General features: G+C 52.2%; 2 protein-coding genes across 2 annotated transcripts in view; one reads left to right on the top strand and one right to left on the bottom strand.

Moving 5' to 3' along the window:
* Positions 1-515: 515 nt before the first annotated feature.
* On the top strand, positions 516-6216 carry TMEM53 (transmembrane protein 53). The gene is made up of 2 exons (XM_014540046.1): positions 516-661; positions 4653-6216. Exon 2 carries the CDS (start codon positions 4689-4691, stop codon positions 5304-5306), a length of 618 nt encoding a protein of 205 aa, XP_014395532.1. The 5' UTR covers positions 516-661; positions 4653-4688; the 3' UTR covers positions 5307-6216.
* A 1460-nt stretch (positions 6217-7676) lies between these two features.
* RNF220 (ring finger protein 220) overlaps positions 7677-27592 on the bottom strand; it is a 228736-nt gene continuing 208820 nt past the window's right edge. Inside the window, exons 6-14 of the mRNA XM_014540045.1 lie at positions 24066-24109; positions 23497-23629; positions 14560-14656; positions 14292-14378; positions 14096-14151; positions 13885-13963; positions 9599-9707; positions 9380-9454; positions 7677-8658 (exon numbers count right to left, since the gene is read on the bottom strand). Of these exons, the coding sequence (XP_014395531.1) occupies positions 8587-8658; positions 9380-9454; positions 9599-9707; positions 13885-13963; positions 14096-14151; positions 14292-14378; positions 14560-14656; positions 23497-23629; positions 24066-24109 (752 nt within the window). The 3' untranslated portion in view covers positions 7677-8586. The remainder of the gene's footprint in view (positions 8659-9379; positions 9455-9598; positions 9708-13884; positions 13964-14095; positions 14152-14291; positions 14379-14559; positions 14657-23496; positions 23630-24065; positions 24110-27592) is intronic.

The following is a 27592-nucleotide window of genomic DNA, read 5'->3' as shown; positions in this document are numbered from 1 at the left end:
CTTTGTTGCAACTACTCAGCTCTGCTGTGTTATCCTGAAAACAGCCATACACAAGAAGTAAATGAATGTGGCTGTGTTCCAATAAAACTTTATTTGTGGACACTCAAATTTATATTTCTTATAATTTTCATGTGTCACAAAATATTCCTCTTCTTTTGATTTTTTAAAACCATTTAAAAATGTAAAATGTGTTTTTAGCTCATAGATCATACAAAAACAGACCATGGCTGGCTTTGGCCTATGGCTTGTAGTTTGCCAGCCCCTGGATTGGAAGGTGAGGTTGCATGGAGAAAGTGTTCACTTTTCTCACCTGGGTTGTGTCTTTGAGTCACTAAGGAAAGCCTCAGGTGGGTTTTTCCAATGACCCTGTAGTGCCTGCGTCCTGAGGGGCCACCTGAAGCAGCGGGCAGAGGGGGAGCCTGTGGCGGGTGCCTGGGCTGCTACCTTCCGTTCCCTGCCTGCAGCCAGAGTGGTGCTGACTCTGGATTGGCCAGTGACTCCCACCTCCTCCAGTACTGATAGTCACCTGTCTGTTTCAGAGAACAGCCCCAGCCAAGGTGGGAAGGAGGCGGGGACTCGACAGCCTTTGGTGATTCTCTTGGGCTGGGGTGGCTGCACAGACAAGAACCTTGCCAAGTACAGCGCCATCTACCACAAAAGGGTGAGTACTGCAGGCTGCGGACACGCTTGCTGGGGCCCTGCTCTGGGCTGCAGCGAAGATAGGAACAGGCCTGTGAGGAAGATGCTGGGGTCATGGGTCTTTGGTAGGGTTATCCCCTCTTTGCTGCCAGCTTTGTGGCCTGGTCTGTCTCCTTCATCCCCCTGACCTGCTTCCCCTTCCTTCCTTCCTCCCCGTCCCCACAGTGGACAGCCCAGCCCTGATTGCTCCCGGTAGTGGAGTCGCCCAGACCTCAAGTTTCTGTTGGTTGATGCTGCCTATCTGGGCCAGTGTGCTGGGCATAATGTGTTGCAGTGTCAGGACCTTGGGGTTGGTGGTGCCCCTGGAGGAAAGTTGATGGATCAAGGAGCTTGTTAGGAGGTGGAATGGTAGATTAGTGAGCAATTGGGTGTGGGCACAGGGAGAGGGAGGGGTCCAGGGTAATGCCAGGGTTCTGGCTGCGGCAGTTCCTGAGTAGAGGGCGGGGTTTTTTGAGACAAGGAACCCTGAGGAGAAGCCATAGGTCCTGGGTGGATGAGCTTCCCCCAGGGAGAATGTAGAGGGCAAGGAGAAGAGGGCCTAAGACAGCTCTGAGGAGCCCAGAGTTAAAGGAGTGGAAGATGGAGAAGGTCCTACGAGGAAAGGAGGGGTGGCCAAAGAGGGACAAGAAAACCCAGGAAAGTTTGGGAATCCACAGAATCTTTGGGAAACGGCCACTATAGAGGTGAGAGGAAAGATGTTATTGAGGCAGAGGCACGGGGAGACAGGGAAGGAGCAAAGCTGGGGAAGGCAGAGGGCTGAGGTGGCAGGGCCAGTGGAGGGGTCTTCTGGGAAAGGAAGGGGTCCCTTTACCCGGTAGTTGGGAGAACAGGATGGGTTTGGAGAAAAATGTTTCTCAACTCCAAACTCCTAATACTTTATTATTTAAAAGAAAATAAAAACACCATATTCTACCGCCTAGCGATTACCTTTGTTTACACGTTAGTATATATCCTTTCAGCTTTTCTCTCTGTGTCGGTTTCTTTTCTTTACCTAAATGAGATCTATTGACTATACTATTTTACAGCCTGCTTTTTTTCAGATTTTGATCTCCACCTTCTCAGGTTAATAAATTTTCATCTCATCTAGTTTCCAGTCTACATTCAGATTCTCTAGTAGTCCCCAAAGTTCCTTTATAGCTGATTTGCCCAAATCAGAATCTAATTGAGGATCACCCATTGCATCTAATTCCTTGACCTTTTAAATCTAGAACAGTTTTCATGATAACAACTTATTGAAGAGCCTGGGCTACCAAAGAATATATCTAGGAGTGTGTGTAATCCCAAATGCTGCTGGAAGGGAAGTATGAGGGGACTGAAAGCCGTCATGGGTTCCAGTGGTCGGCAAACTCATTAGTCAACAGAGCCAAATATCAACAGTACAATGATTGAAATTTCTTTTGAGAGCCAAATTTTTTCAACTTAAACTATATAGGTAGGTACATTGTTATTAAATTAATTAGGGTACACCTAAGGCTTAGGAAGAGCCACACTCAAGGGGCCAAAGAGCCGCATGTGGCTCGTGAGCCGCAGTTTGCCGACCACGGGGTTAGACCATTTGGGAGAATATGATGACCTTCACAAGAGCAGGGCAGTAGTCATATTGGAGCCAGTGGAAGGGATGCGGTGGAGAGGAGGGTGGCTGTCAGAATTTGTTTAGGAGGGTGAAGAAAAGGTGGGATAGAGTTAGAGGGGAACGTGATGTAAAGCAGAAGCTTTTATTTTTTTTAAAAATGAGATTAGTCTGTGCAGGAATCTAGGGAGAGGAAGAGACTGAAATACAGGAGAGAGTGGTGAGGAGTGACAGAGCAGGGCCTTGTCCTGGGACTGAGCATGTGCAGAGATGGAAAGATGGTTGGCTTTGGGGGAGAGAGAAGAGACTGGGATCTGACATGCAGCGAGACCCAGGTCCTTGGTGCAGGGACTTATACGAGCATCGGACTGGGGAGGTGGCAGCAGAGATGCCAGGCACCTTGGAAGCCTCCAAGTGAAGCCCAGACCTGTGGGTACCGGGAGGCTCGGTGTGTGGGCCCTCCACAGGGAGTGTTGGGAATTCCCAGGGCGAGCTCTGTGTGTGCAGTCACAGGGGATGTGGAGTTAGGGGGACGCCATGTGTGCCCTCAAAGATGGTGTTCACGGGAATCGCTGAGGTTACGTCTGAGCCGGCAGGTAGTTTTCCGCACCTGAATGCTCCTGGGGAGGAGTGCGCGTGCACCGTGAACGTGTGTGCTCGCCAGTGGTGTATGTGCTTGTGGGTGTGTGTTGGCAGCTGTGCCTTTTCGTGCACTCCCAGGTGCTGCGGTGGGTGCACCCTAGTGAGTGGTGGGCGCCTTGGTTGTCTGCCCCTGTGGGATGTGTGGTAGATGGGCTTTGTTTAGTCCGGGAGTCACGTGTGTGGTCGTGAGGTGGGATGTGCTTGCACTTGTGGGCGATGCTGTGTGTGGGTTGGGGGTGGGTGGGAAGATATTTCACAACTTCCTGGGGAGTGAGAACAGAGCACTCTGTGAAATTTCCATAGCTAAGGACCAGGTGGCAGCGGGACCCCCTCTGATAAGAGCAGTGCCAGGAGCAGCTAGGGCAAATGTCAGATTGGAGGGAGGAAGTCGAGAGTTACCTCAGCTGACCATCCCTGTTTGGCCATGGGTCATTCAAGTAGTAGTCCTACCGTCACGAATTACTGCTACTGTTAGTCGAGAATTTACTTTGTACCAGGTGCTGTTTGGGGCAGTTGAGATACATTTTTTCATTTAATTTTCACCATAACCCTGAGATGGATGGAGACACAGACTCAGAAAAATGAAGTCCATACTGTTAATAAGTGGGGCCGGAAATTGAACCCAGCCCTGTCTGATCCTAGAGCAGTGGTTCTCAACCTTCTGGCCCTTTAAATACAGTTCCTCATGTGACCCAACCATAAAATTAATTTCGTTGCTACTTCATAACTGTAATGTTGCTACTGTTATGAATCGTAATGTAAATATCTGATATGCAGGATGGTCTTAGGCGACCCCTGTGAAAGGGTCGTTCTACCGCTAAAGGGGTCGCGACCCACAGGTTGAGAACCGCTGCCCTAGAGCCTGCCTAACTCTGAGGCCCTTAACAAAGGGCCCTGAGTCCTAGAACAAGTTAATGAGAAGGGATTCCTTGAATGGAAAGTGAGCTTTGTGAGGAGGTGCCAGAGGGTAGGATCAGGCTGGGGCAGGGACTGTGATCTCTGTTCCAAGTAATGAGACTCAGGCCTGGAGACTTGGTCCACGTATTGAGGGGTACATCAACCTAGAGAGAGTTTGGCTCAGATTTTAGAATTTGAGGAACAGCAGCATTTACTATACATGGAATTTCAGGGCAAGTGGGAGGAGTGATACCAGGCCTTGGAACCAGACAGATTGAGTGCCAGGCACCTGATGCCAGAAGGTATGGACTGCCCTCAGGGCTCTGTAGGAAGGTAGCAGTGGCCAGAGACGGATCTGATGTGGGTCTGGCTCACGAGTGGCCTCTGGTGGTCAAGGCTGGGGCCTGCAGGCTGTGTGTCCTGTTGGGTCTCACTGGGTACCTCCTTGTGCCTGGGAGGTGGTAGACACAGTGCAGAGGGGAGGTACAGCAACGGGGTGTAGCCAGGCAGCAAGCTGAGTAGATGAGAGTGCAGGATCATGGGTGGGAGGGAGACGAAGTGGACCAGAGAGAGGAGACTTCCTTCTGGTCAGCCCAGATGTCTCCAAAGCATGCTCTGGGCTCCAGGCCTCACATACCATCCCGGGCTGAGGGGGCTTGGCCAATGTGAAGTGATTATTATTCTTCAACCTTCCACTCTGGAAGGCACTGTGTCTGTGAGCGGTGAGCTGGTGCCTAGCTTCAGCAGAGCCCGGAACACTGCTAGGCTTCTGGGCTTGTGGAAGTTGGAGCTGCTGGACCCCTCTGACCTTAGCTTGTACCCACCCCACCCTATCCCTCCACAGGGCTGCATTGTGATCCGATACACAGCCCCATGGCACATGGTCTTCTTCTCCGAGTCCCTGGGCATCCCTTCACTTCGTGTTTTGGCCCAGAAGCTACTTGAGCTCCTCTTTGATTACGAGATTGAGAAGGAGCCTCTACTCTTCCACGTCTTCAGCAACGCCGGGGTCATGCTGTACCGATACGTGCTGGAGCTCCTGCAGACCCATCGGCGCTTCTGCCACCTGCGTGTGGTGGGCACCATCTTTGACAGCGGTCCTGGTGATAGCAACCTGGTGGGGGCCCTGCGGGCCCTGGCAGCCATCCTGGAGCACCGGCCTGCTGCGCTGCGCCTGCTGCTCCTGGTGGCCTTTGCCCTGGTGGCAGGCCTGTTCCATGTCCTGCTCGCTCCACTCACTGCCCTCTTCCATACCCACTTCTATGACAGGCTACTCGATGCAGCCTCTCGCTGGCCCGAGCTGTACCTGTACTCAAGGGCTGATGAAGTGGTCCTAGCCAGGGATGTGGAACGCATGGTGGAGGCACGCCTGGCACACCGGGTCCTGGTGCGCTCTGTGGACTTTGTGTCATCTGCTCATGTCAGCCACCTCCGTGACTACCCTACTTACTACACGAGCCTCTGTGTCAACTTCATGCGCAGCTGTGTCCACTGCTGAAGTCCTTGCCCCACCCACCTCACCTCTGCACCAGAAATAAATGCCTGACACCCCCTCACAACCTGTATCCATGGATGAGGTCCTCTTCTGGTTCAACTCCCGTCAGCCCTTTGGGATGTCATGGTCTCCCAAGTAGAGAATTCCTTTGGGCCCCTGCCCTGGGAGACAGGTGGTCTGCTTACCCCAGGATCCTAGGCAGGGGCGGTAGTGCCTGGCAGTGTTGTACTTGGAGAAGTGGAGCAGTCAGGATGCTGATTCTTGTGGCATTTGGGCTGTTAGGATTAACCAAGCGGAGGGTGGTGGTGGGGGGGGTGGATAATGAGCCCCAGGGTTACTCTCTGATTTCTTGAATGGAAAGTGAGTTTTGTGAGGAGGTGCCAGAGGGTAGGATTAGGCTGGGGCAGGGACTGTGATCTCTTTTCCAAGGCCCCAGAAAGGCAAAGTCCCACAGCATGAAGCACCATTTCTATGGACCTCACTTGGCAGTTCATGCAGACTTCTCTGCCCTCACTGCCAGGGAGTCGGAGGTAGAAGCCAGATGGAGAGGTGAGGAGGCAGCGGTGGCCGGACTGCCCAGGTCCACCACACTTTTCCAGGAAGCCACTGGGTCCAGGAAAGTTGCAATGTGTGTGTGTAACGGGCAGATGGAGTGGGGAGCAGAGAGAAGACAGCAGCACCATATGGGAGCTGGGGCAGGTGAAGTCAGGAACCCTGAAGACCAGACCCAGGGCAAGGGCCATTTGGCTGAAATAACAAACTCCCTCATCTCCTTGAGGGCGTCCCACTTGGATTCTCTCTGGGCAGGAGTGGTGCCTTTAGTCTTAGAGTTCTGTATCACCTATCATGTTACAAGTCACTGCTGCACAATGCTGGTACATAGTAGGTATTCAATAAATGTTTGTTGATTGAATGAGCTTACTGTGGTGATCAAGGGACTTGGGGGGCAGTGATGAGATTTGAAAGTTTGACAGGAAGTGAAGATAGCTGGGAAAACTGGGTGGGAGCCCTGATATTTTCGGGCTGATGGGCTGAGGGACTCGGCGAGTTCTACTTGCATCTGGGACCTCTGGAACTGTTGGCAGCGGAGTCCTAGGCTGTGTGGCTGCATTCCTAGCCATGGCCAACAGGTGGCAGTGCTGCCTGTGCCATGAGATGGAGCTCAAAAATCCTACAGCAGGGTGAGCTTCAGGTCCTCACTCTGGGTTAATGTTCCCTATTAGAGGGCATATGGCCCCCAGGGTGGGAGTAATCAGCCATCGAGGACCTACTGAGTCCCAGGCAGGGAGAGGGGAGAGTTGAGACCTGAAAGGAGCCAGCCTGATGGGAACGAGGCATTGCCCACTTGTCTTCCAAACCTTAACCATCACTGTGGCTGTTCCACCTGGACAGGCCATGTACCCCTAGAATCTCGGCCTCAGGGTCCTTGTGTTCAGGATATTTGGAGCCATCAAGTTGGGCCTGGGGCTTTGAAGGGCCTCCGCTGGTCTCGCACCAGGGTGATCTGAGTGCAGGAGGCAGGAGCTGCCAACTGGACCGATTCTGCAGTGTGCCCCGTGGGCACCGAGATTGGTGTGCCGGAGGCAGCCCATTTGGGAAGATGGAGGGCAGACCTGGCCTGTGAGAACTTGTAAATAGGAGTCTGGAGTTAATGGAGATACGCTGGGGTTTTAAATATCAGAATCTTATTTTCTCAAAACAAGCTCCGTGGTGGGCAAGTACTCATCTGCAGCTTTGAGCACTGCTCTGACCAGACACCAAGTGAGATGCTGATCACTCACGGGCAGGGGGCAGCCGTGGGGATGTGACAAAGCAGCATCTCCAGTGCTAGCTGCCAACCTCAGTTGTCTGCCTTGAGGCTCCATCTTGGATAACAGGGGTTTCTGCTGTTTCCATTTGAGGACCAGGCAGTGGCTGTACTGGGCTGGTTGAAGAGAAGAGGTCACGGTGGTGCTGAGGCAGTGGTTCCATTTCTGGTCCCTGGCTTGTTTCAGGGAACTGGAAAGGGACAGAGGCTTTTCACCCAAGCTTATAGCTGCCCCTTCCCTAGATTGGGGGCTAGAGCTTGCATCCCCTCTGTACCCCCAAGCTCTGACCTCTTCTGTGATTAATGAGCTGACGATTCCACATCGATAAGGAATTAACCTGGAGCCCCCACCCATCAATAGTCAGGAGTCTAGGTCCCCAGCCCCACCCCCACAGACGTAGTGCTTCAGGGTCCCTGAGCAGACCAACGCTGTACTGCTTCACACACCCACAGCCAAGTCCTTTCCCCCATTGCTGCCAGGAATTAACCTCTTAACTGCCTGTGTACACCCCCTGTCATCCATCCCTCCCTGCACACACACACACACACACACACACACAGGCAGCAGCTGTTTATATTGGTTTAATCCATGTCAAATGTAGTTTACAAAGGGAAAGGACAAGTACCTTTGTATAGAATATACAGACACAGCATCACACCATGGGGCCCATGGGAGGGGCGGGGAGACGACACTCTTCCCTGGGAACAGCAGCTCTAGTCCCAGGAATGGTTCTTGGCAGAAGGCTGGGCAGCCAGGAGCACCCTCATCCAGCCCCAGTCTCCCCTCGGTTCCCATTTTTGTGCCTCCTCCCCCCCAACTCCTTATAAAGAGCCCCAGGAGCTAAGACTAAGGAGAGGATCATGTCCCTTGGGGCATGTGCCCCATGTCTGGGAGAAGAAATATACACCACTGAACACCGAGCACATGGGAGAGGGAAGGGACACCATGGGAGAGGGAGAGGCAGGCACCCCAAGAGGTGGATGGGCCGAGCCCCCAGCCAGCCCTGAAGGAGGCACTGCTTCCAGGTGTTCTTAAAAAAAGAAAATCATACAACCAAAGGGGACGGGAGAGGTGAGGGCGGGGAGTTATCCCATTTATACACAACATTGTAAACATACACGTCTATATTACATGTGCTTCAGTCTGGTGTTTGCATGTCTGTCTGTCTGTCTGTCAGTCGGTCGGTCTGGGGGCTGGATCTCAGGAGCCTTGCCCTGCTACCCACCCCACCTACACCTCCCTGCCCCACCCTGGGAACAGAACCTGGAACAGGTATGGTCCCCAATCCTGGTGGGAGTGTGGCAGGGCCTGGGCCTCTACATCCACTCTGGCTCCAGAGGCCTGTGTGTGTGCGTGCGTGTGTGTACATGTATGTACATGGGGAACCTGTGTGCAAGTATGTACAAGGGGTAGGGTCACATCACAGAGGCGGCAGGTGGGGCTGCTTGAGGCAAGGCCTGCCTGGGGTGGCTAGCTCACAAGTAGATTCTCCGCAGGTCTCCGGGTGCTGTGATGGTGTTGCACTGAGGGCACAGCTTCTTGGCACCCTGCGGGGAGAACAGGGAAGGCTTTGGTTATGCACACAGGGCTGCATGCTTGCTCATGTGAGCACTGGGCTTATACCAGTTGTGTGCTGGCACCTTGGTCCTGTCAGCCAAGGCTGGGAAGCATGGGCAGCCTCTGTGAGCAGGCAGGCACGCTCCTGTGTTGGGGGGATGCCAGGATCAAACCGCCTGGCCAGCCCCGCAGCAGGAGCCCCAGTAATGAGAACAAGGCTGGGTCCAGCTGTGGCTGCCGAGGCCCTAACGAGATTACACACGGCCTTTGATCAGGACACAGAGCCCACGTCCGGGCCTTTTATTGCTGTCTCCGGGCGACATTTTAATGGCTGCTCCCGAGCGAAGAACAGGGGCAGGAGCAGAGGGAGCTTAGTAATGGGAGGGGGAGGGGCTGAGGCCCTGGTCCTGCTTACCCACACCCAGCCTCCTCCTGACCCAGGATCTCACCAATATGTGTGACACAGTGGGCCTTCCCTTCTGGGGGGTGAGGGCAGAGGAAGGGAGCAAGCAGTGACCCCACAGAGGGGGGAGGCGAGAATGTGGTGAGCTTGGGGAGGGGGCGGGGATCCTGGCTTATGGCTGTGTTCTATGCTCCTGCTCCCCCTCGCCCCTCCTCATTCCTCTCTCAAAGCAGGCTCAAGCATAAGCAAGGACATCTGGGCAGTACCCCAAAACAGCCACCCATTCCCCAATCCCCATGCCACCTCACCAGGGTCCGCAGCCAGCACTCCTCGCAGTGCACATGCCAACACTGGATGGACGTTAGGGGCATCGAGTATGAGTCCTAGGGAGGAGGTGGGCAGAGAAGGGATCACACTGAGGTTGGCCCACCCTCTAAAGAGGTCAGATGACAGTGCAGAGACCCTCTCCAAACCCTAGGGGGCACTGAAGCCTGACCAAGGGCACCCATAGGTCCCCTTCCTCTCACCATGCAGATGAGGCATTTGTAGCGGTCCCCACGGGATAGCTGCCGTTCAAGTTCCCTGACCCGAGCCTTCAGGGCCTCAAATGTGGTCACAGCTGAATCTTCGGTTATTCTGTAAAGAGGACAGCATTCGTTGGGCAGACTGCAGGCTGGCATCCTTAATCTAAACCTTCAATCCACACCCTTGAATTCCAGAACCACAAATACAAGTAGCTCCCAGATGCCCCTGCCCATATCCTATATCAGCGAACTCCACATTCCAGAACTGAACCCCTCACCCTCCTTGTTCCTCCATCTCCATCCTGCTGGATTTCTAAACCAGATATCTGGGAACCATTCTCAAAGGATTCCTTCCTGAAACCATGCTTTTTACCTCTGACATTCACTTGATCTTAGCCAAAAGGCTGAGAAGCGATCTCCCTGATCCAAAATCAGTCATCTAGTCCCTAAAACTCTGGAATTTCCTCACTTCTTCCTGCCTCTGCCATCACTCATCCAGGTTCTCACGGTTTCTTCTATGGATAACTCCGCTAACCTGAATGGCATGGCTTCTGTACTGCCAGTCCCCTCATTCCATTCTGTTCTCCCAGCATCTAGAATTTTACAAATTTGACCGTTTCTACTTCCAACAGTTCGTCTCCCTCAGGATAAAGCTCTACCAAACTCCTCACAAGCTTACAAGGACCTCCTTGGTCCATCCCCAGCCGGCCACATCCTTCAGCACCCTGCCACATCCTTTAAGCTCTACCCACACCAAAATACCAAGTTTCCCCCACATGCCACTGGTTTTCATTCCCTTGGCTTCTTGACACTTTCTGCTTCTGGATCATCCATCCCCACCTCCTAACTCACTAGGTTCCACCTCATGGTTCAGGTCTAGTTAGTTCCCACCTCTTCCCAGAAGCCCATTGGTGGCTGCCTCTTCTGTGCTCTTCCAGCCCCTGTACTGGACTCCACCACAGCAATATAACTACAAATGTCTTCGCCTCTGCTAGGCTCAGTTCCCTGAGGGGAAGCTACTCACCTCACCAACATGACTATGGACATTAGCTCCACACTAGGCACGTGAGTATGAACAAACATTTGAGCATGAACATACATTTGCCAAATAAAGAGCCAGTCCAACCCGCAGGGAGAGTGAGAGATGAGGGGACTGGATGAGTCCCACATAATACAAGTCCCTGGGGTACAGGCCTGGCCTGCTCAAGGGCTCCTTGTTGTGTCTTCCGAGTCCTCACCTGTTGTCCAGGCACTGCACAAGGTCCCTACAACCTCTTGAAGACTCTTTGGGCTGCAATACTGAGCAGGGAATAGTGGGACTATCTCAGGGAGTGATCCGTCCCTCCCCTTCTAAAACAAGTGAACAGAACCTAGAGGAGCTCACAAAGGGAGAAGAATGCTTCCTGGAGGAATAGAAAAGATGGTCCTGGAGAGGGCTTTAGGGAATAATAATGAAAATACAAATAAAAGCTAAAATTTATTAAGCACTTACTAAATGCCAGGGATGGTACTGAGGGACTGAAAATGACCTTATTTGCACCTTACAAAAACCCCATGAGGAGATTATAATATTCCCATTTTATACAGGAAGAAACTAAAGCAGAATTGAAACATTAAGTAGCCTGCCCAAGATTCAGAATGGGGAAGATGGGATTTAAACTCTGTCAGACTGATTCTGTGGTCAACCAATAACTGTGACTGACCGCTATTCTACACTGACTAGACCCAGGAGACAGGCCTCCAGATCGAGGAACATCGGAACAAAGGCCAAGAAGCCTAAGAGCCCCATCTGGCTTGAAGTCTCGCCCGTGGGTAAGCAGAAAGCGATAGTGGGAAAGGAGATAGTATCCATGAAGACCTCAGATGCCACAATCAGAAGAAAGTGAAGTTTATCTCACAGGCAAAGGGAACCTGTTGAGGATGTTGGAAGAGGCTATGACAGGATAGAAACTAAGCCTTAAGACAGCAACAAACTTTGATCTCTGACCTTTCTCTCTCAGGGTAGTACTAGCAACAACGTGACTTCCTGATGGCTGTGTCCCTCTATCAGGGATGCTCTAGAGCAGTGGTTCTCAACCTGTGGGTCGCGACCCCTTTGGGGGTTGAATGACCCTTTCACAGGGGTCGCCTAAGACCATCGGAAAACACATATATAATTACATATTGTTTTTGTGATTAATCACTATGCTTTAATTATGTTCAATTTGTAACAATGAAATTGGGGGTCACCACAACATGAGGAACTGTATTAAAGGGTCGCGGCATTAGGAAGGTTGAGAACCACTGCTCTAGAGCCATCACTCCATGGGTCCAGGATTCTCTCTGCCCTGCCTCTCTCCAGGGAAGCTGAGAAAGGCTCTGGCTGATTCCCTGAGAGTATTCATTCAACTTTCCAGCTCTGGAAGCCTTAACCACCCCCACTCTCCTTACAAGCACCTATGCAGCTGGCTCCTCCCCTGGCATTTTGCCCAATGCCATATGTACCATCCCCATCTGGACTGCTATTAATTCCTGACAATGAGACAAGGATGGGTAGCTATGCTCCCTGCCTTTCTAAGGACCAGACTGGGCACTTGCCAGGTCCTATGTGGTTATTTCAGAGAAGGGGAAACTTAAGGCATGGAGCTGGGGCAGCTTACCCCAGAGTAGAAAACTAACTCTCAAACCCCAAACCAGAGAATGAGCTAGAACTGGAAAGGCAAAAAGGATGGGGCCAGGAGAGAATGAAGCCATTCCCCACTCCATCTCCAAAAGCTCCAAGGCCACATCCAACCCCAGAGTCCACCCTATCCTGGATTTGCTCAGCATATACCATGCCTCTACTCTTTGCTTCCAGCCCCCGACCCAGGTTGGTTGTGAGCTATTCCTGAGTCCCTCCAGGGCATAGGGTGGAGAATTTCCTAAAAGCAGCCATGGCATCCTGCTTTCCCCCTTCCCTGGGTTATGAAACAGATCTAGGGTGGGAAACCATATTGTGTACAAGGAAAAGTCATGGGGACTAACGGGGCCCAACCCAGGCAGACCCAGATCCAAGGACTGAGCCAGTCCCCAACCTGTTCCACAGCCCTGCCTGTGCTCACACAGGTGGGATAGAAATCCCGACTTCCCCAGCTTTGGGTGGGTAGTACCTTCATGGATGGCCACTGGCTCTGGCCCCCACCTCCCCTTCGGGCGCCATCCCTGATTAATGATCTTGTCTTTCTGATTTATGAGCAGCCCCTTCAGACGAGGGTGGGCGCCCCTTATGGCCCCGCCCGCCCCGCTCAGCTGGAGTAGGAGAGAATTATTAAATAAACATCCATACGTCATTCCTTCCCCCTCCCCAAGCTGGTTGCGCCGAACCCGTGCGGCCCGCTCCGGCGCTGACACAGAGCAGCTGCGGTGATTCATGGGCAGCCGGGCCCTGCGCCGCGGCCCATACATCATGCCAGCAGCACTTGCGGCCCCGGCCGAGATAAACTGATCAACCACAACGGGCTGGAATGAATTTATGACAACACAAAATGGAGGGAAACAAATGGGAGGTGACCCTGGGCCACCGACCCGGCCCTGCACCGGCCTGCAATCCACTCTCCTGGCAGAAGGCAAGATGGAACACTGGTCCTGGAATGAAGAGGCTGCCTTTTAACCCCAGGCAACCTGCCTCCAGTGGAGGGAGGGGATGGGTGTGGGAGTTAAGCAGTGGCCAAAGGCAGCAGCTCCAGACACCTCAAACTGGACAATGCCATCTCCTGAGGCTAGAACTGGCCTTGCTTGGGTTTCTGGAAAGGCAATACAGTGCCCAGCTGATTTCAAGTCCTTGTGGCTCCTGGGGATCCAGGCCCCCTGGATTAAGTGCTAAGGGAGTCCCCTTTCCCTTGCCAGGGAACCTCGGCCAAAAATTCCAACCAGAAGTGATGAGACCCAATGCTCCTGCCTAAAACCCACTGCAAGCGCCACCCAGGACAAGAAAAATGAAACCAATTTAGCTCCCGATTAAGAAACAGAAACTGGAGATGAATCAAGTGTGCCGGCTGGGCTGGGTGGCCATACATCACATTCCCCGGGTGGAGGCCGCTGTAGCGGGTGGGCAGGCAGGCAGGCAGGCAGGCAGGCGGACTGCTCCTCCCTCCAACAAGGCGCCCAGGGCCGTGGCCCAGTGATCAATTCAGAGTCATGCTTAGCACCAGCTGGGCCCCACTGTCGGCTGTGTGCCCAGGGCTGCAGGACTAAGGGAGGGCCTGGAACCTTGGTGGCCCCTCTCTTCCTACAGAACTGCTGTCCCAAGGGTTCCCCTTCTGGCCACTCACTTCTCGATGTCACTATTCTTGCATGTCTTCTGCATGGCCTCCTGCTTGCTGCTCTCCCCGTTGCTGGTAGATGGCATCTCTGTTGGGATAGAGAGGCAACTCATACTATGGCCAGACCGAGCAGCATCGGGGAGGGGTTGGGCCTGAGTCCCACCACTACCCAAAGGATGTCCCCTTCCCCCTACTCCTCCTAACCTGTGTTAATACTTACCATCACTGGCCCATTTAGAGAACTCAGGTGTGATGCGCGTGCTGGGAGGGCCGCCACTAGAGGAAAGGAAGGAGAAAGAACAAAGTGAGCCTCGAAGGCAGGCAAGGACAGCCCTGAGGGTGGGTATCAGGTTGACCCCTGCCTCAGGGCTTCCCATCCCCCTCTAGCCCACCCTCAAGCCTGTGCCCACACTTGCTTTAGGACTGCACCCCGGAGCGCCTCTCTCTCCTTGGCTTCACCAGGCTCCTCGCCTGTGCAGGGGATGATGTCAGCCTCCGTGTATCTGGCATGGTGGTCAAGGACAATGGATCGTAGTTTGCAATAGGCCTTGAGGGTTGAATCCTGCCCAGAACTGAGACACTGACCCCAGGGAGGGGGGGTAAGTGCCAGAGGTGTTAGCTACTTTGCTTTCCCTTTGGCCTATCCCACAAGCCCCACCTTGTCCCACAGTGCCCCAAGGATACTGTGGCTTCCCATACTCCAGAGTGTCATCCCCATCCACATCCAAGTCAGCATCACTGTCCGGATTCTCTTTGCCGCTGCACATGACGAAGCCAGAGCCTGTGGGAAGCAGGATGTGAGGATTGGGGGGGCCAACAAGACTAAGCCAAGGGTGCCTCTTCTGTTGCCTCTAGGTGGAGGTCAACTTTTGGGCCAGATAAGGCCCAGACAGACACTTGGGCCTGGAATATAGAGAGCCAGATACTTAGGTGCTCTGGACTCTGATATTTTAGTCCCTTTCACTCTGTATAACTCATCCTTATCAGCCACTGCTTGCTGCTCCAAGTGGTTTCATAAACTAGCCCCTTCAAATACTACCTCAGGTCTTCAGGAGATACCCAAGCCTGCTGTCCAGATCTAGGAAGAGCAGGAAGAGAACACATTCTGGTCTTACAAGATCACCCCATCCAAGACCTTGGCATTCCTTGTGTCCCATGGTCCAGACAGAGAAGCCCATCAGAGGGGAGAGCAGGCTGGCTAAGGCCAGTCAGAGCCATACAGCAGGACCCCAGTCAACATCCTGATTTTGGCTGCCAGGTCCTTGCCAGCAAAAACACCAGGCAGCTGTTCAAATATTTGGTGTCTGAAGCGACTGACATTAATTATTCATCTCCACCTCACTCAGCCCAGATTCCTGGACAAGTGCAGTTATAAAGGGATTAGGAGGGGACAGATGAGAGGAGAGGCATGCACACCTGCTTCTCAAAGCAGCCCATGAAGGCAACCAGGCTGGGCGGAGGCAGGGCCAGGCAGGCAGCTGACCCCATCAAGATGCAACTGGTCCGGCCACAGGCAGACTCTTGGCCAACGGGGCGGGAGCTGCTGAAGCTACACTAGGCCCTCACTCATCATGGGCCTATCTTCCAGGACTTCTCTTCCTGAGAGCCCAGGTCAGAGGCCACAAAGCTGCTCCTCCCTACCCACCTGTCTTCCCTCAGAAGTGGTCTGATATTTCAGTCCCTTTCACTCTGCATAACTCATCCTTCTCAGCCACTGCTTGCTGCTCCAAGTGGTTTAATAAACTAGCCCCTAGTGGTCTCAGACCACTCACTTCTCACTGGCCACAAAGTAGCCCTTCTAGGATAGAAAGAGATGAAAGCAATGGAATCTGTTAGGAGTAGAATCAGAAAGGAAATCCTTAAAGAGATGGGGAAGAAGCTCAGAATTTTGCCTGATGATCTCAGAAATTTCTTGTCCTTTCTTTCCATTCTCAGGCTCTTATACCCTCATCAGGGTAACAGTCTCGTAATGGGTCCTCAAGCCTCTTGTCTGTTCCTCATCCGGCTTCCCATGTAGTTCTGACCCTTCTTTTCCTTGCTCCAAACTGACTGTGGCTCCTCACTGCAAGCACAATCCAGCCTGGCTCCTCAGCCAGACCCATTAGGATCTTTTTCCCTCACTCACTCCACACGCCCTATGCATATGGACAGACTACTTACTGCACCTTAAGCACAACTCTGCATGTCCTGCTCTTAAGACTGCTCATGCTATTCACTCCATCTGGAATGTTCTCCATCTTTCAAGCCCATTTCAAAAACATTTTCTTCCCAACCCTTCTCCCTTCTGTCTCTGGTCTCTGACCTGACAAAGGTCCCACCCATCCCAGAGGTAAGCAGCACCAGGGAAAGAGAAAGGCTAGGCATGCCTAGGTTCCACCCCTTCTGACAGTCCTCATTTGACCTCCATACTCAAGGCATCAACAAACGCAGGCAGGTCAGCAGCAGGGCCATTAAGCTGAGAAAACACCAAGTTACAGCTCTGTCTCCTATTCACGGCCAGGTGTCCTGACAAGCAATTCCTGCCTTGTAGGTGAGTGGCACCTCTATAAACCCTCTGACAGTTTGGGAGACAAACTCCGCCATCAATCAGAATGTAGCTATCAGGTTCACTTACAGCGTGTACCCCCCAAGCCCTGCCAACCCCCCTCCCCCAAGTACACACAGCTCAGCAGTCAGCCTCACATCCTCGGCTCAGCCTGGCCCTACCCAGCACTGCCTATTGGGCAGAAAGGAAATCAAAGAACCCATGGCAAAGCTGAGAAAACAGGGCACCCCAAAGCCCCAGCTTCTCAACACTTAAAGCAGCCTGTGGCTTGAAGTCCTTTCCTCTTCAGTCCTATTGCCGCCAGGCCTGGAGCAGGACTTGAATGTTCCAGCAGAACATAGTTACTGTAGTTTCCCAAACCCTACATGTTTTCTCTTGCCCCCATGCCTTCAGACCTCCTGTTATGTCTGCCTAGAACCTTGGCCCTCCTGGTCCACAGAACACATGCCTGCTCATGCTGCCAAGTGTGGCTGGCTCAACCATGCCTTCTACTATTCAGTCATAGTGCCTACACACAGTAGTTGCTCTATAAATACTTCCTGAATGAACTTCCACCTCAACAACATTCCTTCAACCTTTACGGGACTCATCCTCTGCCTGGCTTCACATTGAAGACACAAAGTTTCAAGATCTGATTCCTACCCTCAAGGTGCTGAGTATGGATGAGACTTCTCCAGATATTTCCTCTAAATGTGCTCTTTCCTATGCAACCCCAAAATCATATTTATTGTCACTGACCCTCACCAGATTGAAAGCCCCAGTGTGATTCACGACTGTGATTTTAGCGTCATCCAGCAGAGCTGGCCAGGCCCATAACAGGTACCATACCACACACCGGAGCAATAATGGCTACTTGCTGCTCCAATAGGTCCTAGGAGCCCTGCGCTAGAAGGCAGGCCAAGGCCTGATTAGCTGGTGGCCTGGAGAAACTTCTCAGGACACAATCTTCCCTACCAGCCCCAGTCGACCTTCTGTTCCTCTGACCAGGCAGGCAGGACAGAGAGCACGACACCTCGTTTCCCGAGGAAAAGGGCTCTGTCTCTGGTCTGAGCAGTTGACTCTGACCCTGACACCATCCCCTACTGGAAACAGATGTTGGGAACCTCTCCCTACCCCCACAGGTGTTCAGAACAGGCTGCTGCTGCCAGTTTCACTCCTGTGCTGCCCCAGCCTGCTCCAACCTCCTTCCTAGCACATTAAACTTTATTTTCTTAATGAAATGTCACTTGCTGACTTCTGGCAGAATCATAATAAAAAGAAACGGCCATAAAGCCGTTTTATGCAGACAGTGCCCCCTCCAGCTTACCCCCCCTCCCCCACCGGCTTTGAGAAAAAGGCTCCACAGTCATTTTATGTTTTCAGCTGCTGGAACATCCCAAGCCAGTACTCAGATGCAAGATGGCACAGAGCTCCTTTCCAAGCCTCTGGCTCCTGTTCCATGTAGCTTTGGGGGGTAATAGGCAAGCTGCCACTCCTGTTGCTGCTGCTGCTATCCAGGGAAGGGACTCAGCCCCCGGGACCTCCAAGATGACCCAGGGTACCCTTTAGTCACTAAGGAGGTCCCTTGCTATGGTTTGGCCCCAACTTTTAAAAAATATATATATTTTTTATTGATTTCAGAGAGGAAGGGAGAGAGATAGAGAGATAGAAATATCAATGATGAGAGAGAATGGGCTGAGGGGGCACCAGTCGTCCTCATGACAAGGGGTGACGCCCAGCTGCCGTCTTCTGGGCAAGCCCTCCATCCACTCGCTCCAGAGGGTCCCCGACTCCCACCCTCTATCACTCCCGAGTTTTTACGCCGGTCGGTACCAACTCTGCTTTGATCTCCTTACTGTTTTCCTTCCGATCGATGCGCCTTTTTATGTAATGAAGTGTATTTAGTTATTTATTTTTATTTTATTTATTTTTTAATATAGTATATTTCTTTATTGATTTCAGAGAGGAAGAGAGAAGGAGAGAGAGATAGAAACATCAATGATGAGAAAGAATCATTGATCGGCTGCCTCCTGCACGCCCCCTACTGGGGATCGAGTCTCCAACCCCAGGCATATGCCCTTGGCTGGAATAGAACCTGGGACCCTTTAGTCTGCAGGCCAACACTCTATCCATTGAGCCAAACCGGCTAGGGCTGGCCCCACCTTAAGGTGGCACAAAGGGCTGGGCTGCTGCCTACAGGCAAATTAAGCCTGGTGGTCAGTGATGCTCAACACAGTGGGTCCCAGTCCTGAGAGGGCAGGCAATGCGAAAAATACCTTCCCGCCAAGTGAACTCTTAGCAATAGAGAAGGAGAGGGTTAAGTGCAGAAATGATAGGCAAGTCTAAATTTTATAAAAATGACCCCCCTCCCATAAACTCATTTCTTCCTGGGTCATTGAGAAGGGGGAAAAAAAGAAAAAAAAGATCAGTGTTAATTTAATCAATTGATCAAATAATCGATTGAGAAACTGGAGACGCCTGTTTACTGGGGGCTGTAATGTCCTGGAACCTGAAACCCACAAAAATGGAGCCATTGATTTCCTCACCTACTGCTCCCAACAAAACCAGAACTTAGGGAGAAAGGCAAGTCTTGGGTCCCTCCAGAGGTCTGTGCTCTCCAAAGGGGAGAGGGGGGCAGGGGCAGCAGCTTCCGGAGAGTTTTACACTGGAATTAGTTACAGATGCAGTTACGGTGTCTTGTGTAAACGCCATCGATTGGGGAGCTGACAGTCTGGGGAGCTGCGATGCGGGACAATCAATCGGCCTGCAGTGTCACCTGCCACCTCGCTGAACAGTTGACAATGCAATTATCCAGTGTGGAGGCAGGGAGTTGGCGTGTGTCAAACGCACTTAGCCACTTTCCGGGCCTCCTCGATAACGCGTTTCACTGCCTCACGTCAGGAGAGACGCACAGAGACAGACGCCGTTTAAAACCATTGATACGTGCTCCTTCAGCCTGCACTCCCTCCGTCCCAGCTTAACAATTGTGTTCCAAAAGGCGATTAAATCCCGTTAGTCGTCACAGGGGACAGAAGGTGCCCTGCTCCTTGCCACCTCTCCAACCCCTCCCACCAGGCAACAGTTATAATTAAAGGACTTAGAAGGCAGCAGCCCTAACCCTCTCCATTCCAAGACTGCCTTCAGCAGCTGGCTATTCCAACACCTGTTACTAACTGGACCAGGCAGAAGGGCTGTGCTGGGGGACATTTTTAGCACCTGAGCCTCCCATCTTTTAGAAACCAATGCGCCAAAGGAGATTGCAGTTAGGGCAAGGCCTGTTTCTCTGTGCCTTTGGACTCACAATACCTCTTACCCCTTTGAATTATAACCTGGCCCTGAAGTTTTATCAAGCCATAAGCACGTAAAAAATCTGTACCTAAGCTGCCCTGCCTATCTGCTCCATGATACCTCACCCAGGATACTTGGAAGCAGCCTCAAGTTAAGACAGGGACTCAAGAAAGATGCAGTTCCTCAGCCAAGATCTGGACAGGGCAGAGGCCCTGCACAGCTGGCTCTCTTAGTACCCACCCTTCCACCTGTTTGATTCAAAGGAGCTCAATGCTGGATTCTAGCAGTGCATTTCCCTTCAGGGTTCAAAGACACAGCTGTAGCACCTTCATTTCCTATGCAGCCTGCTGGGAAATTCCTCTATCTTAACGCTCATGTGCCCCCCACATCATTATCACCTTATCTGAAACCAACCCATTCCCATATCCTCTCCAACCTGTCCATTTCTTTCTTTCTCTTCTCTCTTTTCCTTCCTCCCTTCCTCCCTTCCTCCCTTCCTCCCTTCCTTCCTTCCTCCCTTCCTCCCTCCCTCCCTCCCCTTTTCTCCTTCCTCCCTTCCTTCCTCCCTCCCTCCCTCCCTCCTCTTTTTCCCCATTTCTGATTATGAGCTCCAGGCTCCTCAAAACTGCGGAACTTTCACTGGCAACCAATACAGGGAAAGGATCAAATCTCACCACCTTAAGTCTCTTCTCCAGAGCCCAGGAGCTACAGACAGGAAATGAGGGAAGGTGTGGCTCACTGACCATATATCTCATTGACTACAGGTAGGAGTAGGTTTGCTCCAAGGGCTGTTATGATTAGGGTTTCCCTGTGGCCTGCTGCTCTAGCCAAGAGGCCCCTTGCTCTGCCCAGGGCTGGCATGGCGCCCAGAAGAGCATCTTTTTCTCCTCACCGCTGAGCTCTGAAGGGAACGCTGGTGAAGCACTAGGCTCTGTGTGCCGCCTGCATGCAATTGTAACTGGGTGGGAAGGAACAGCAGTAGCAGGTTAGCGAACATAAGGTTCTTAGAGGACAGTCAACAGCCCAGGGCTTCTCCTAGAACTGGGAAGGCCAGTGTTTCCTAGACACTAGAAGTTCCTTCCAACTTGCTCTCTTGACATCTTTACCCATTTCCTTAGTCTCTTCAAGATCTATTTCCACCTGGTCCTATCTCAGTGCTTACCTGCTCTGTCCGGTCCTTCATTTTGTCCTAAAATACCAATTCTCAGCACTCCCGGGTCTGAGCTATCTGGGCCTCACCCTCAGTAACCACAGGTCCTATCTCTAAGGCCTGCTCTCCTCAGCCAGGTGTCTCCACCAAAACTCCTGCTTGCCCACTGGCTCCACAGCTGATTACATTCTAGGCAACCGATCTGCTCCATCAGACCAGCTCCCAGTGGGCCTGATGGGAAGCTTTACTGACGATGACGAAGGGGCCCTGGTCTGGGAGGAGGGGTAGGGGACGATCAGATACAGGAACTTATCTGCAATTCTTCAATTCTTTCATATCTAACAAGGACAGCAATCTCTGTTCTGTCAGCACACACAGCACAGCTTAAATGGGCCTCACTGCTTGCCTGCTCATCCTGCTTCTGCTCCCTTCTCTCTGAAGTCGGCCGGGCAGCTTCTTCAGCCGGCGTTATCACTCCCTCTAACCGGTCTTGGCAGGCAATCTAATTCCTCCTGAAAAGGTCACCGCCATTTTAACTGCCTTTCAATCACATTAAGCACGCGCTGCCCGGCTTGCGGCCCGGCCCGCCCGGCGGGCGATCAATGCGATGCACTGACACCAGCCCGCCTGGCGGGGCCACACCCAACCCCTCAAGAGTTGGGGCCTAGTGGTCCTGGCCAGGGAGGGTAGACTGACAGATGGTCAGCTTCTGCAGATAGGTTTTCGGGGCAGCGGCAGTCAGGATGAGCCAGGGCTTCCTTTGATAGTCCCCCCACCCCCTGCCCCACTGAGGAGCCTCAGCCTCCTCCGCTCCACTGCGCCCAGCTCTGCCTTGTAGCCCCCGCTGATCTCACTGTAAAACAGCCTTTCAAGTCTGCCTGTCTTTTGACTGCACTAAGCTGTTTAAGAGGCAGCAGCAGCTTCTATCAGGAAAGCTGGAGCAATTCTCTGCAGATAAAGGCACCTCTGGCCCCTGTTCCCTCTTCAAGTCTCACTCTCATTCTCGCTCTCCAAATCGCTCAAAGAAAAGCCCCCTTTGAACTCCCTTCAGGAATTCTTAAAAGGAACAACCTCACAGTGTAAACACTCAGGGAAAACTGACACCCGCCCAGGGCCTAGAAGTCCCTCATACCTGCTCTGTAAATGCATCCCAGTGTAGGGGAAATACTATGTCAAACCATCAAGCCCTATGCAGCTTTATCCCCTTAAGCCCTGTCTGATGCCCAGAAGCCATCATGTCCAGTTCAGGGCCAAGAAACCTTGACTAAGAAGTTGCCACAGCGATGGAGGGTGTGACTATTTGCAGCAGCCAACACAGTGAGCCCAGAGCAGCACCGTGGAATAGACCTGCACGGGCTGCCGCCTGTGTACAATTCACGGGATCCTGGGCTTTGCTGCTCATTCTCTAGGACAGGACCAGAGTGAAATGACAAACGAACATTCCCCAGCTCCAGTTGGGTCTGATGAACCTTCCTGATTTATACTTTGGCTTGTCCCCAAACACTTGGATAATGTGAGAAGCCCAGAGGCATAAGAACCCGCCTGGGCTTGGAGCCCCTTCGTGTAGCCAGTCTGCACTGGACAGCACCGTGAAGACCAGGCCTCAGCACCAGCCCCAATAGCAGGGCCCCAAAGAGACAGAGACCCTCTTCCCAGCTACTATGAGGTTCCCCAGAGACCAGACACAGAGTATTCTCAAGGGTGATGCCCAGAGAACTGGAGGCAGATGGGAAGCAGACTGGCTCACTTAATGACCACAAGCTGCAGTGCCAGCTGTGCTTGAGCACAGAAAGAGAGAAGAGCTGGAGGCCAGGAGGCAGACAGCTTCCTCTTCCCCTGCCCAAGGCAGGAGAGTTTGACAAAAGGACACTGACCCTGGGCACCAGTCTGCTCTCTGATCTGGTGTGAGTGGGGGACTCCCACTGGGCCACGCCATATCCCTCCAAGGAGCTGGGAGGGCAGTGAGCTGGGCAGGGCCCTGCAGACCTCTTGCAGCATCTGGGGAGAACCCAAGGGAAGCAGGGAGCAGCTGGGCCTAGGCCCCTCTTGCTTCAGGGCAGAGGGGCCCATGCAGAAGGGATGGGAACAGAGCTAAAATTAGATTCACCAATGCAGCTCATAGGAGGTCAGATTTTGCCATAACTCACTCTCTCCTCTGTAACTGATTTCTCTCACATGGGGCTGAGGAGGAGGAGGAGGCGGAGGAGGAGGAGGAGGAGGAGGAGGAGGAGGAAAATCCAATGTGTTTGCCTGGAAGCCCTCAGGGCCCCCAGTGCTGGAGGTGTACATCAGGTTGCTGGATTCTCATTTATCAGCCTTAAGAGGGATAGAGTGATAAATGCATAACCGTCCCTTTAATATTTTATGCAGGTGCTAACGTGGCTTGGCTGTCACCTTCAATGTATCACCCGAGGCCGAGAGCCCCCCTTGTCACTCCTAGCTTGCAGCCTCACAATTCCATTTCCCCACCCAAATACTTCCATTTTAATATGCACATCACAGGCAGGCAGCACAGTCACAAAGGAGCCCTGCCAGCTGCAGTTCCCATGTGGTGAAACGGATGACCGGCCACCAGCCCTGGCCTTTTGGCTCCCAACAGATGGATACCCAGCACAGGCCTGGCCACCAGTGCCGCTGCCTATGTGTCGGCTGCTTGTACCTCGGAAACCACCTTCCAGGAGAGTGGTGGCCCGTATCCGTTTCTGCCCGCACCACTCATACTCCTCAAAGCGGTTGCTGTTCTCATGCTCGATGTCCACAGCATCCTCCTCAGCCATGCAGGAGCCTTCCCTCTGTGAAGAGGAGAGCAGGATCATGTGGGTCTCAGGCCATCCCTGTTTCCCCCCAGGGCCTGCAAGGAAGGCATAACCCTGGCCCCCCCGCTGTGGTATGCCAACCCCAGCTCTAGGGCTCCTGTGAAGTAAACCAACCTAGAGGTCAAAGACCTGGGCCTCTTCCCAATCATTTGCCACTGGTGCCCCAGGGGAGGGGTGGGAAAGTGAAAGCAAAGGAAGAGAGCAAAAACAGAGAGGAAGAAGCTGCTGAGACCACGTGAAGACCCCAACAGCCCATAGATCTGGAGGCAGACAGCAACTAGAATCAGGGAAACGAGGGAAGGGAGGGGGAGGGAAGTGGTGATGGCCCCTCTACCTTAGAAAGGCAATGCTCCACATGCCTACTCATCTCCTGCTCCGATCCTGCCAGGGGGCGGCTGCACAGGGGACATACCTGCCCTTCATCTTGCTTCCTCCGTTTCATTTTCCCAATCCGAGCTGCATGGAGAAACCGAAAACAAAGCACAGAACAGGCAGACGGTCACTGTAGCTCCCAGGGTCCCAGTGCAGCTGATACATCCTGACCTCCTGCCAGCCATTAGCCCCTTTGTTCAGTGCCTGATCTGGCCCTCATTGTGCAGCACCTTCTTCTCCTTTGGGGACTGGCACTTGCCAAGAGCACCTGGGGAGGAGACTGGAGCTAGGCCAGCAAAGTGCTACTCATCACAGCTGACTCAAGCTCAACCTATACCTCCGTACCGGCAGAATTCAAGAAGTGCAATGAGCAAAGACACTCCACGTTGCTAGGTGTCTCCCTAGAAGGCCAAAGACCATGGGCTCTTTTGGTGTCAAGATATACAACTTTAGAGAACATCTCTTGGTTAGAATCCAAAGTCCCTCAGGGGGCCTGATGATTTCACTCATCAGGTAAAATCCACTTTGTTCCTGGGCCAAGAGCCTAGAATCATCCCAGGAAGGAATTCTCTCATGGCCACTGGTCCCATTTTACAGAAGAGGAGACCGAGGCCCAGTCATAAAGATATAGAGAGTTTGAGTCAGAAAGCCACAGTACCTTGAGAGGGTAGCCCTGACTGTGCCTACCCAAAACTGTTCCATCATTTCTAATCAGTGCAGAGGGGCTGGCAGGCCCCCGAGGCAGAGGGCTGCCTGCCATGCTGTCCCGCAGGGGGCTCAATTCCAAAGTGCACACCGCAAGCCCACAGCACTGCTAATTAATGCTGAGAGATGCAATCATTTCTAATTAGCTCACTAATCCCTCTCTGCAGCCCTCCTGTCACTGAAGCAGGAAGGGGTCAAAACAAGGGACTCTTCCTTCCAGCCCCTCCCTGGATGCAACAGCAGAAGCAGGGGTAGCCACTCAGAGATCAGAAGGATTGGGATTAGGGGAAGGGGGAGTTAGCCAAGGAAGGAAAGGTTCCCCACTGCAGGGCCAGGAAGAACTTTCTCAGGGACACTGACCCTGGGGGGAAGCTCATGAATGCAGATTAGGGAGGGGGGCACAGTTGAGAATTAATATAATTTAGAACTTCAATTGTGTTAGGCTCAGAGCCAAATACCTTACACAAGGTAGCTCATTTAATTCAATATCCTGTAGATCGGGTGCATTATCCATTTTAACAGATCAAGAAACTCAAGGCTCAGAGAGATCAAGGTATTTTTTAAGTAGCAAAAAAGGGGCAAAGGCAGGATAGGAAACCATAGCCTAAAGTGTTTTCCTGTCTTAAGAGTCCCCTTGATTGATCAGCATCAACAAAGATCAATCCCGTGAGTGTGCTAGGGCAGTAAGAATATGCACTTGGGGTCCAGCTCCTGCTTGTTGAAGGTCTGAGGCAAGGAGCTATTCCAACTCCAAAACAGAGTAGTCCTAGAAAGACCTAACTCAATAGGAAAGTTACTATCCCAGCAGGACTGAGCATGGAGTTTGAGAAACATTGGTCTGTGGCCTGGCCCATCTCTCCAATTTCCTGTGCTTTTGCTACAGATGTGATCATGTTGTGGTGCCCCACTTGATTTTGTGGATACAGATCTAAATTCCTTTGTCTTGACTGCCCTAACCCTTGATATCTCAGGTTCACGTCACCTTGACACTCTAGAGCAGCAATTTTCAACCAGTGAGCCACAAGAATTTTTAAAACATGCAATACCTGACTATTTACTCTTTTCCCTTAGATTGTTAAATAAAAATATGACTACAGAAGATGGGGGTGAAAGAGGGGGAGGATGGGAGATGGGTAGGAGGTAATCAACCAAAGACCTTGTATGCATATATGCATAACCCGTGGACACAGACAATAGGGTGGTGAAGGCCTGGGGCTGGGGCTGGAGGAGGTCAATGGGGGGAAAAAGGGGACATATGCAATACTTTCAACAATAAAGAATTATTGTAAAAAATATGGCTACAGGCAACACAACAATAGCCTTCCGGTGTGAATGAATCAAAATTATATCTATTTTTTGTCAGCTTGGCAAAAAATATATGTTTTGGTGTGCCACAGAATTTTAGTAATTAGTTTATGTGTGCCATGGGATGAAAAGGTTGAAAAATCTCTGCTCTAGAGCCAGGGCTGGGCTGGAGAAGGGATGCTAGAGATCAGAAAGGCATGGAGCAAAGGACCTGAGAGTGCTCGAAGTCTGTATGAAGCAGTGTGAGAATAAAAAGGTCCTTTACCTATCATGCCTAGAGCCCAAAGGAGTGCCTCCCTTATAAGACGGGGACTATGATAAACACTGTGATGACTGAATAAAGAAATGAATCTCACAGAATCACCAAAGAGGGCACAATAGTGGATGCTCTCCTTACCCAGGCCTCCCAGCACAGAAGATCCCTTGTAGTCCCAGGAAAGCACCCTGACGGATTAAACATCACCTGGAAATTCTCCGATAATCAAGGTAGGTTTGGTTATCTTCTCGCCAAAATAACCAAAGTATGGTAGGAGAAGTTTTGCTCCCTACACAGAGGCGACCTCTGAGTAGGTAAAGTCAGATTTGCCATGGAGATAGATAGCATGGCATGGCTGGAGAAGCCCAGGCTTTGGCGGTAAACAAACTCCAGTTTAAATCATGGCTCAGTCACACCCCAGCTGTGTGATTTTAAACAAATCAGTGTCACCTCTGCAAGCCTCAGTTTCCTTATCTATAAAACGTGTGTTAACACCTTCCTCTTAGAAGTGTTATGATAATGCTCAACATGGTGTCAGCCCATAATGAATGCTTTCCCTTTCCCAGAATGAGGCTCAGCCTGGCAGCAGAAACTAAGTGGCAGGAGTTGGGAATCATTTACCAGCTGGCCCAGAGACCCTAAGCCCCGTACAGCCAACCCCCAGACACACCACACCCTCATCAGTACAAAAAGCCAGGCTCATTCAATCGTGTTCTGCAAATAGGAATACTCCAGAGGTTTGAATCCAAGGAGGGGGGCAGGGGGGGACGGCCAGGTAGTGCATACACGGTGCGCTTTCAGACAGAGCTGTCGAGCCCACGCTGATCACCTTTGTGAAATGTGGGCCGACCGATAACTCAAAGAGCCCTGGGATGAGTTAGTTCCTGTTGCCGTGGGAACTCCTGATCTCATTGCATTGTCAAGTCTCAGCAGCGAGGCCGTATTCACACTACTGGGCACTGATTAAAAACTGGAAGAAAAACATTCTCAGCGCCCTGCCGGCTTGTACAGTGAGGTCCCAGTAGTTTGCAAATTCAAAGCTGAGCTCCCGAGTGGAATTGTGCAGCGTGTTCCTCATCCTCTGGCACTCATTGCCCCCCAGGGCTCTTCAAGGCCCTGAGAGAGGCTTGGGCAAAAGTTGGGAGCCATACCCTCCATGTGACAGACGGGGAAACTGAGGGCGGCCCCCTCGGTTAGCACACACTCACGCACGGTGACTGCGAGGAAGCCAGCGGGCCCCAATGTCGGAGAGAGCCGGGCAAAGCCAGGAGCTGCAGGCAGCGAGGGAGGGAGGAGGCCGG

Source organism: Myotis brandtii, unplaced genomic scaffold (assembly GCF_000412655.1).
Source record: "Myotis brandtii unplaced genomic scaffold, ASM41265v1 scaffold235, whole genome shotgun sequence".
NCBI lineage: Eukaryota > Metazoa > Chordata > Mammalia > Chiroptera > Vespertilionidae > Myotis > Myotis brandtii.
Note: the sequence above shows the minus strand (reverse complement) of the source record. Positions and strands in the feature narration are given on the sequence as shown.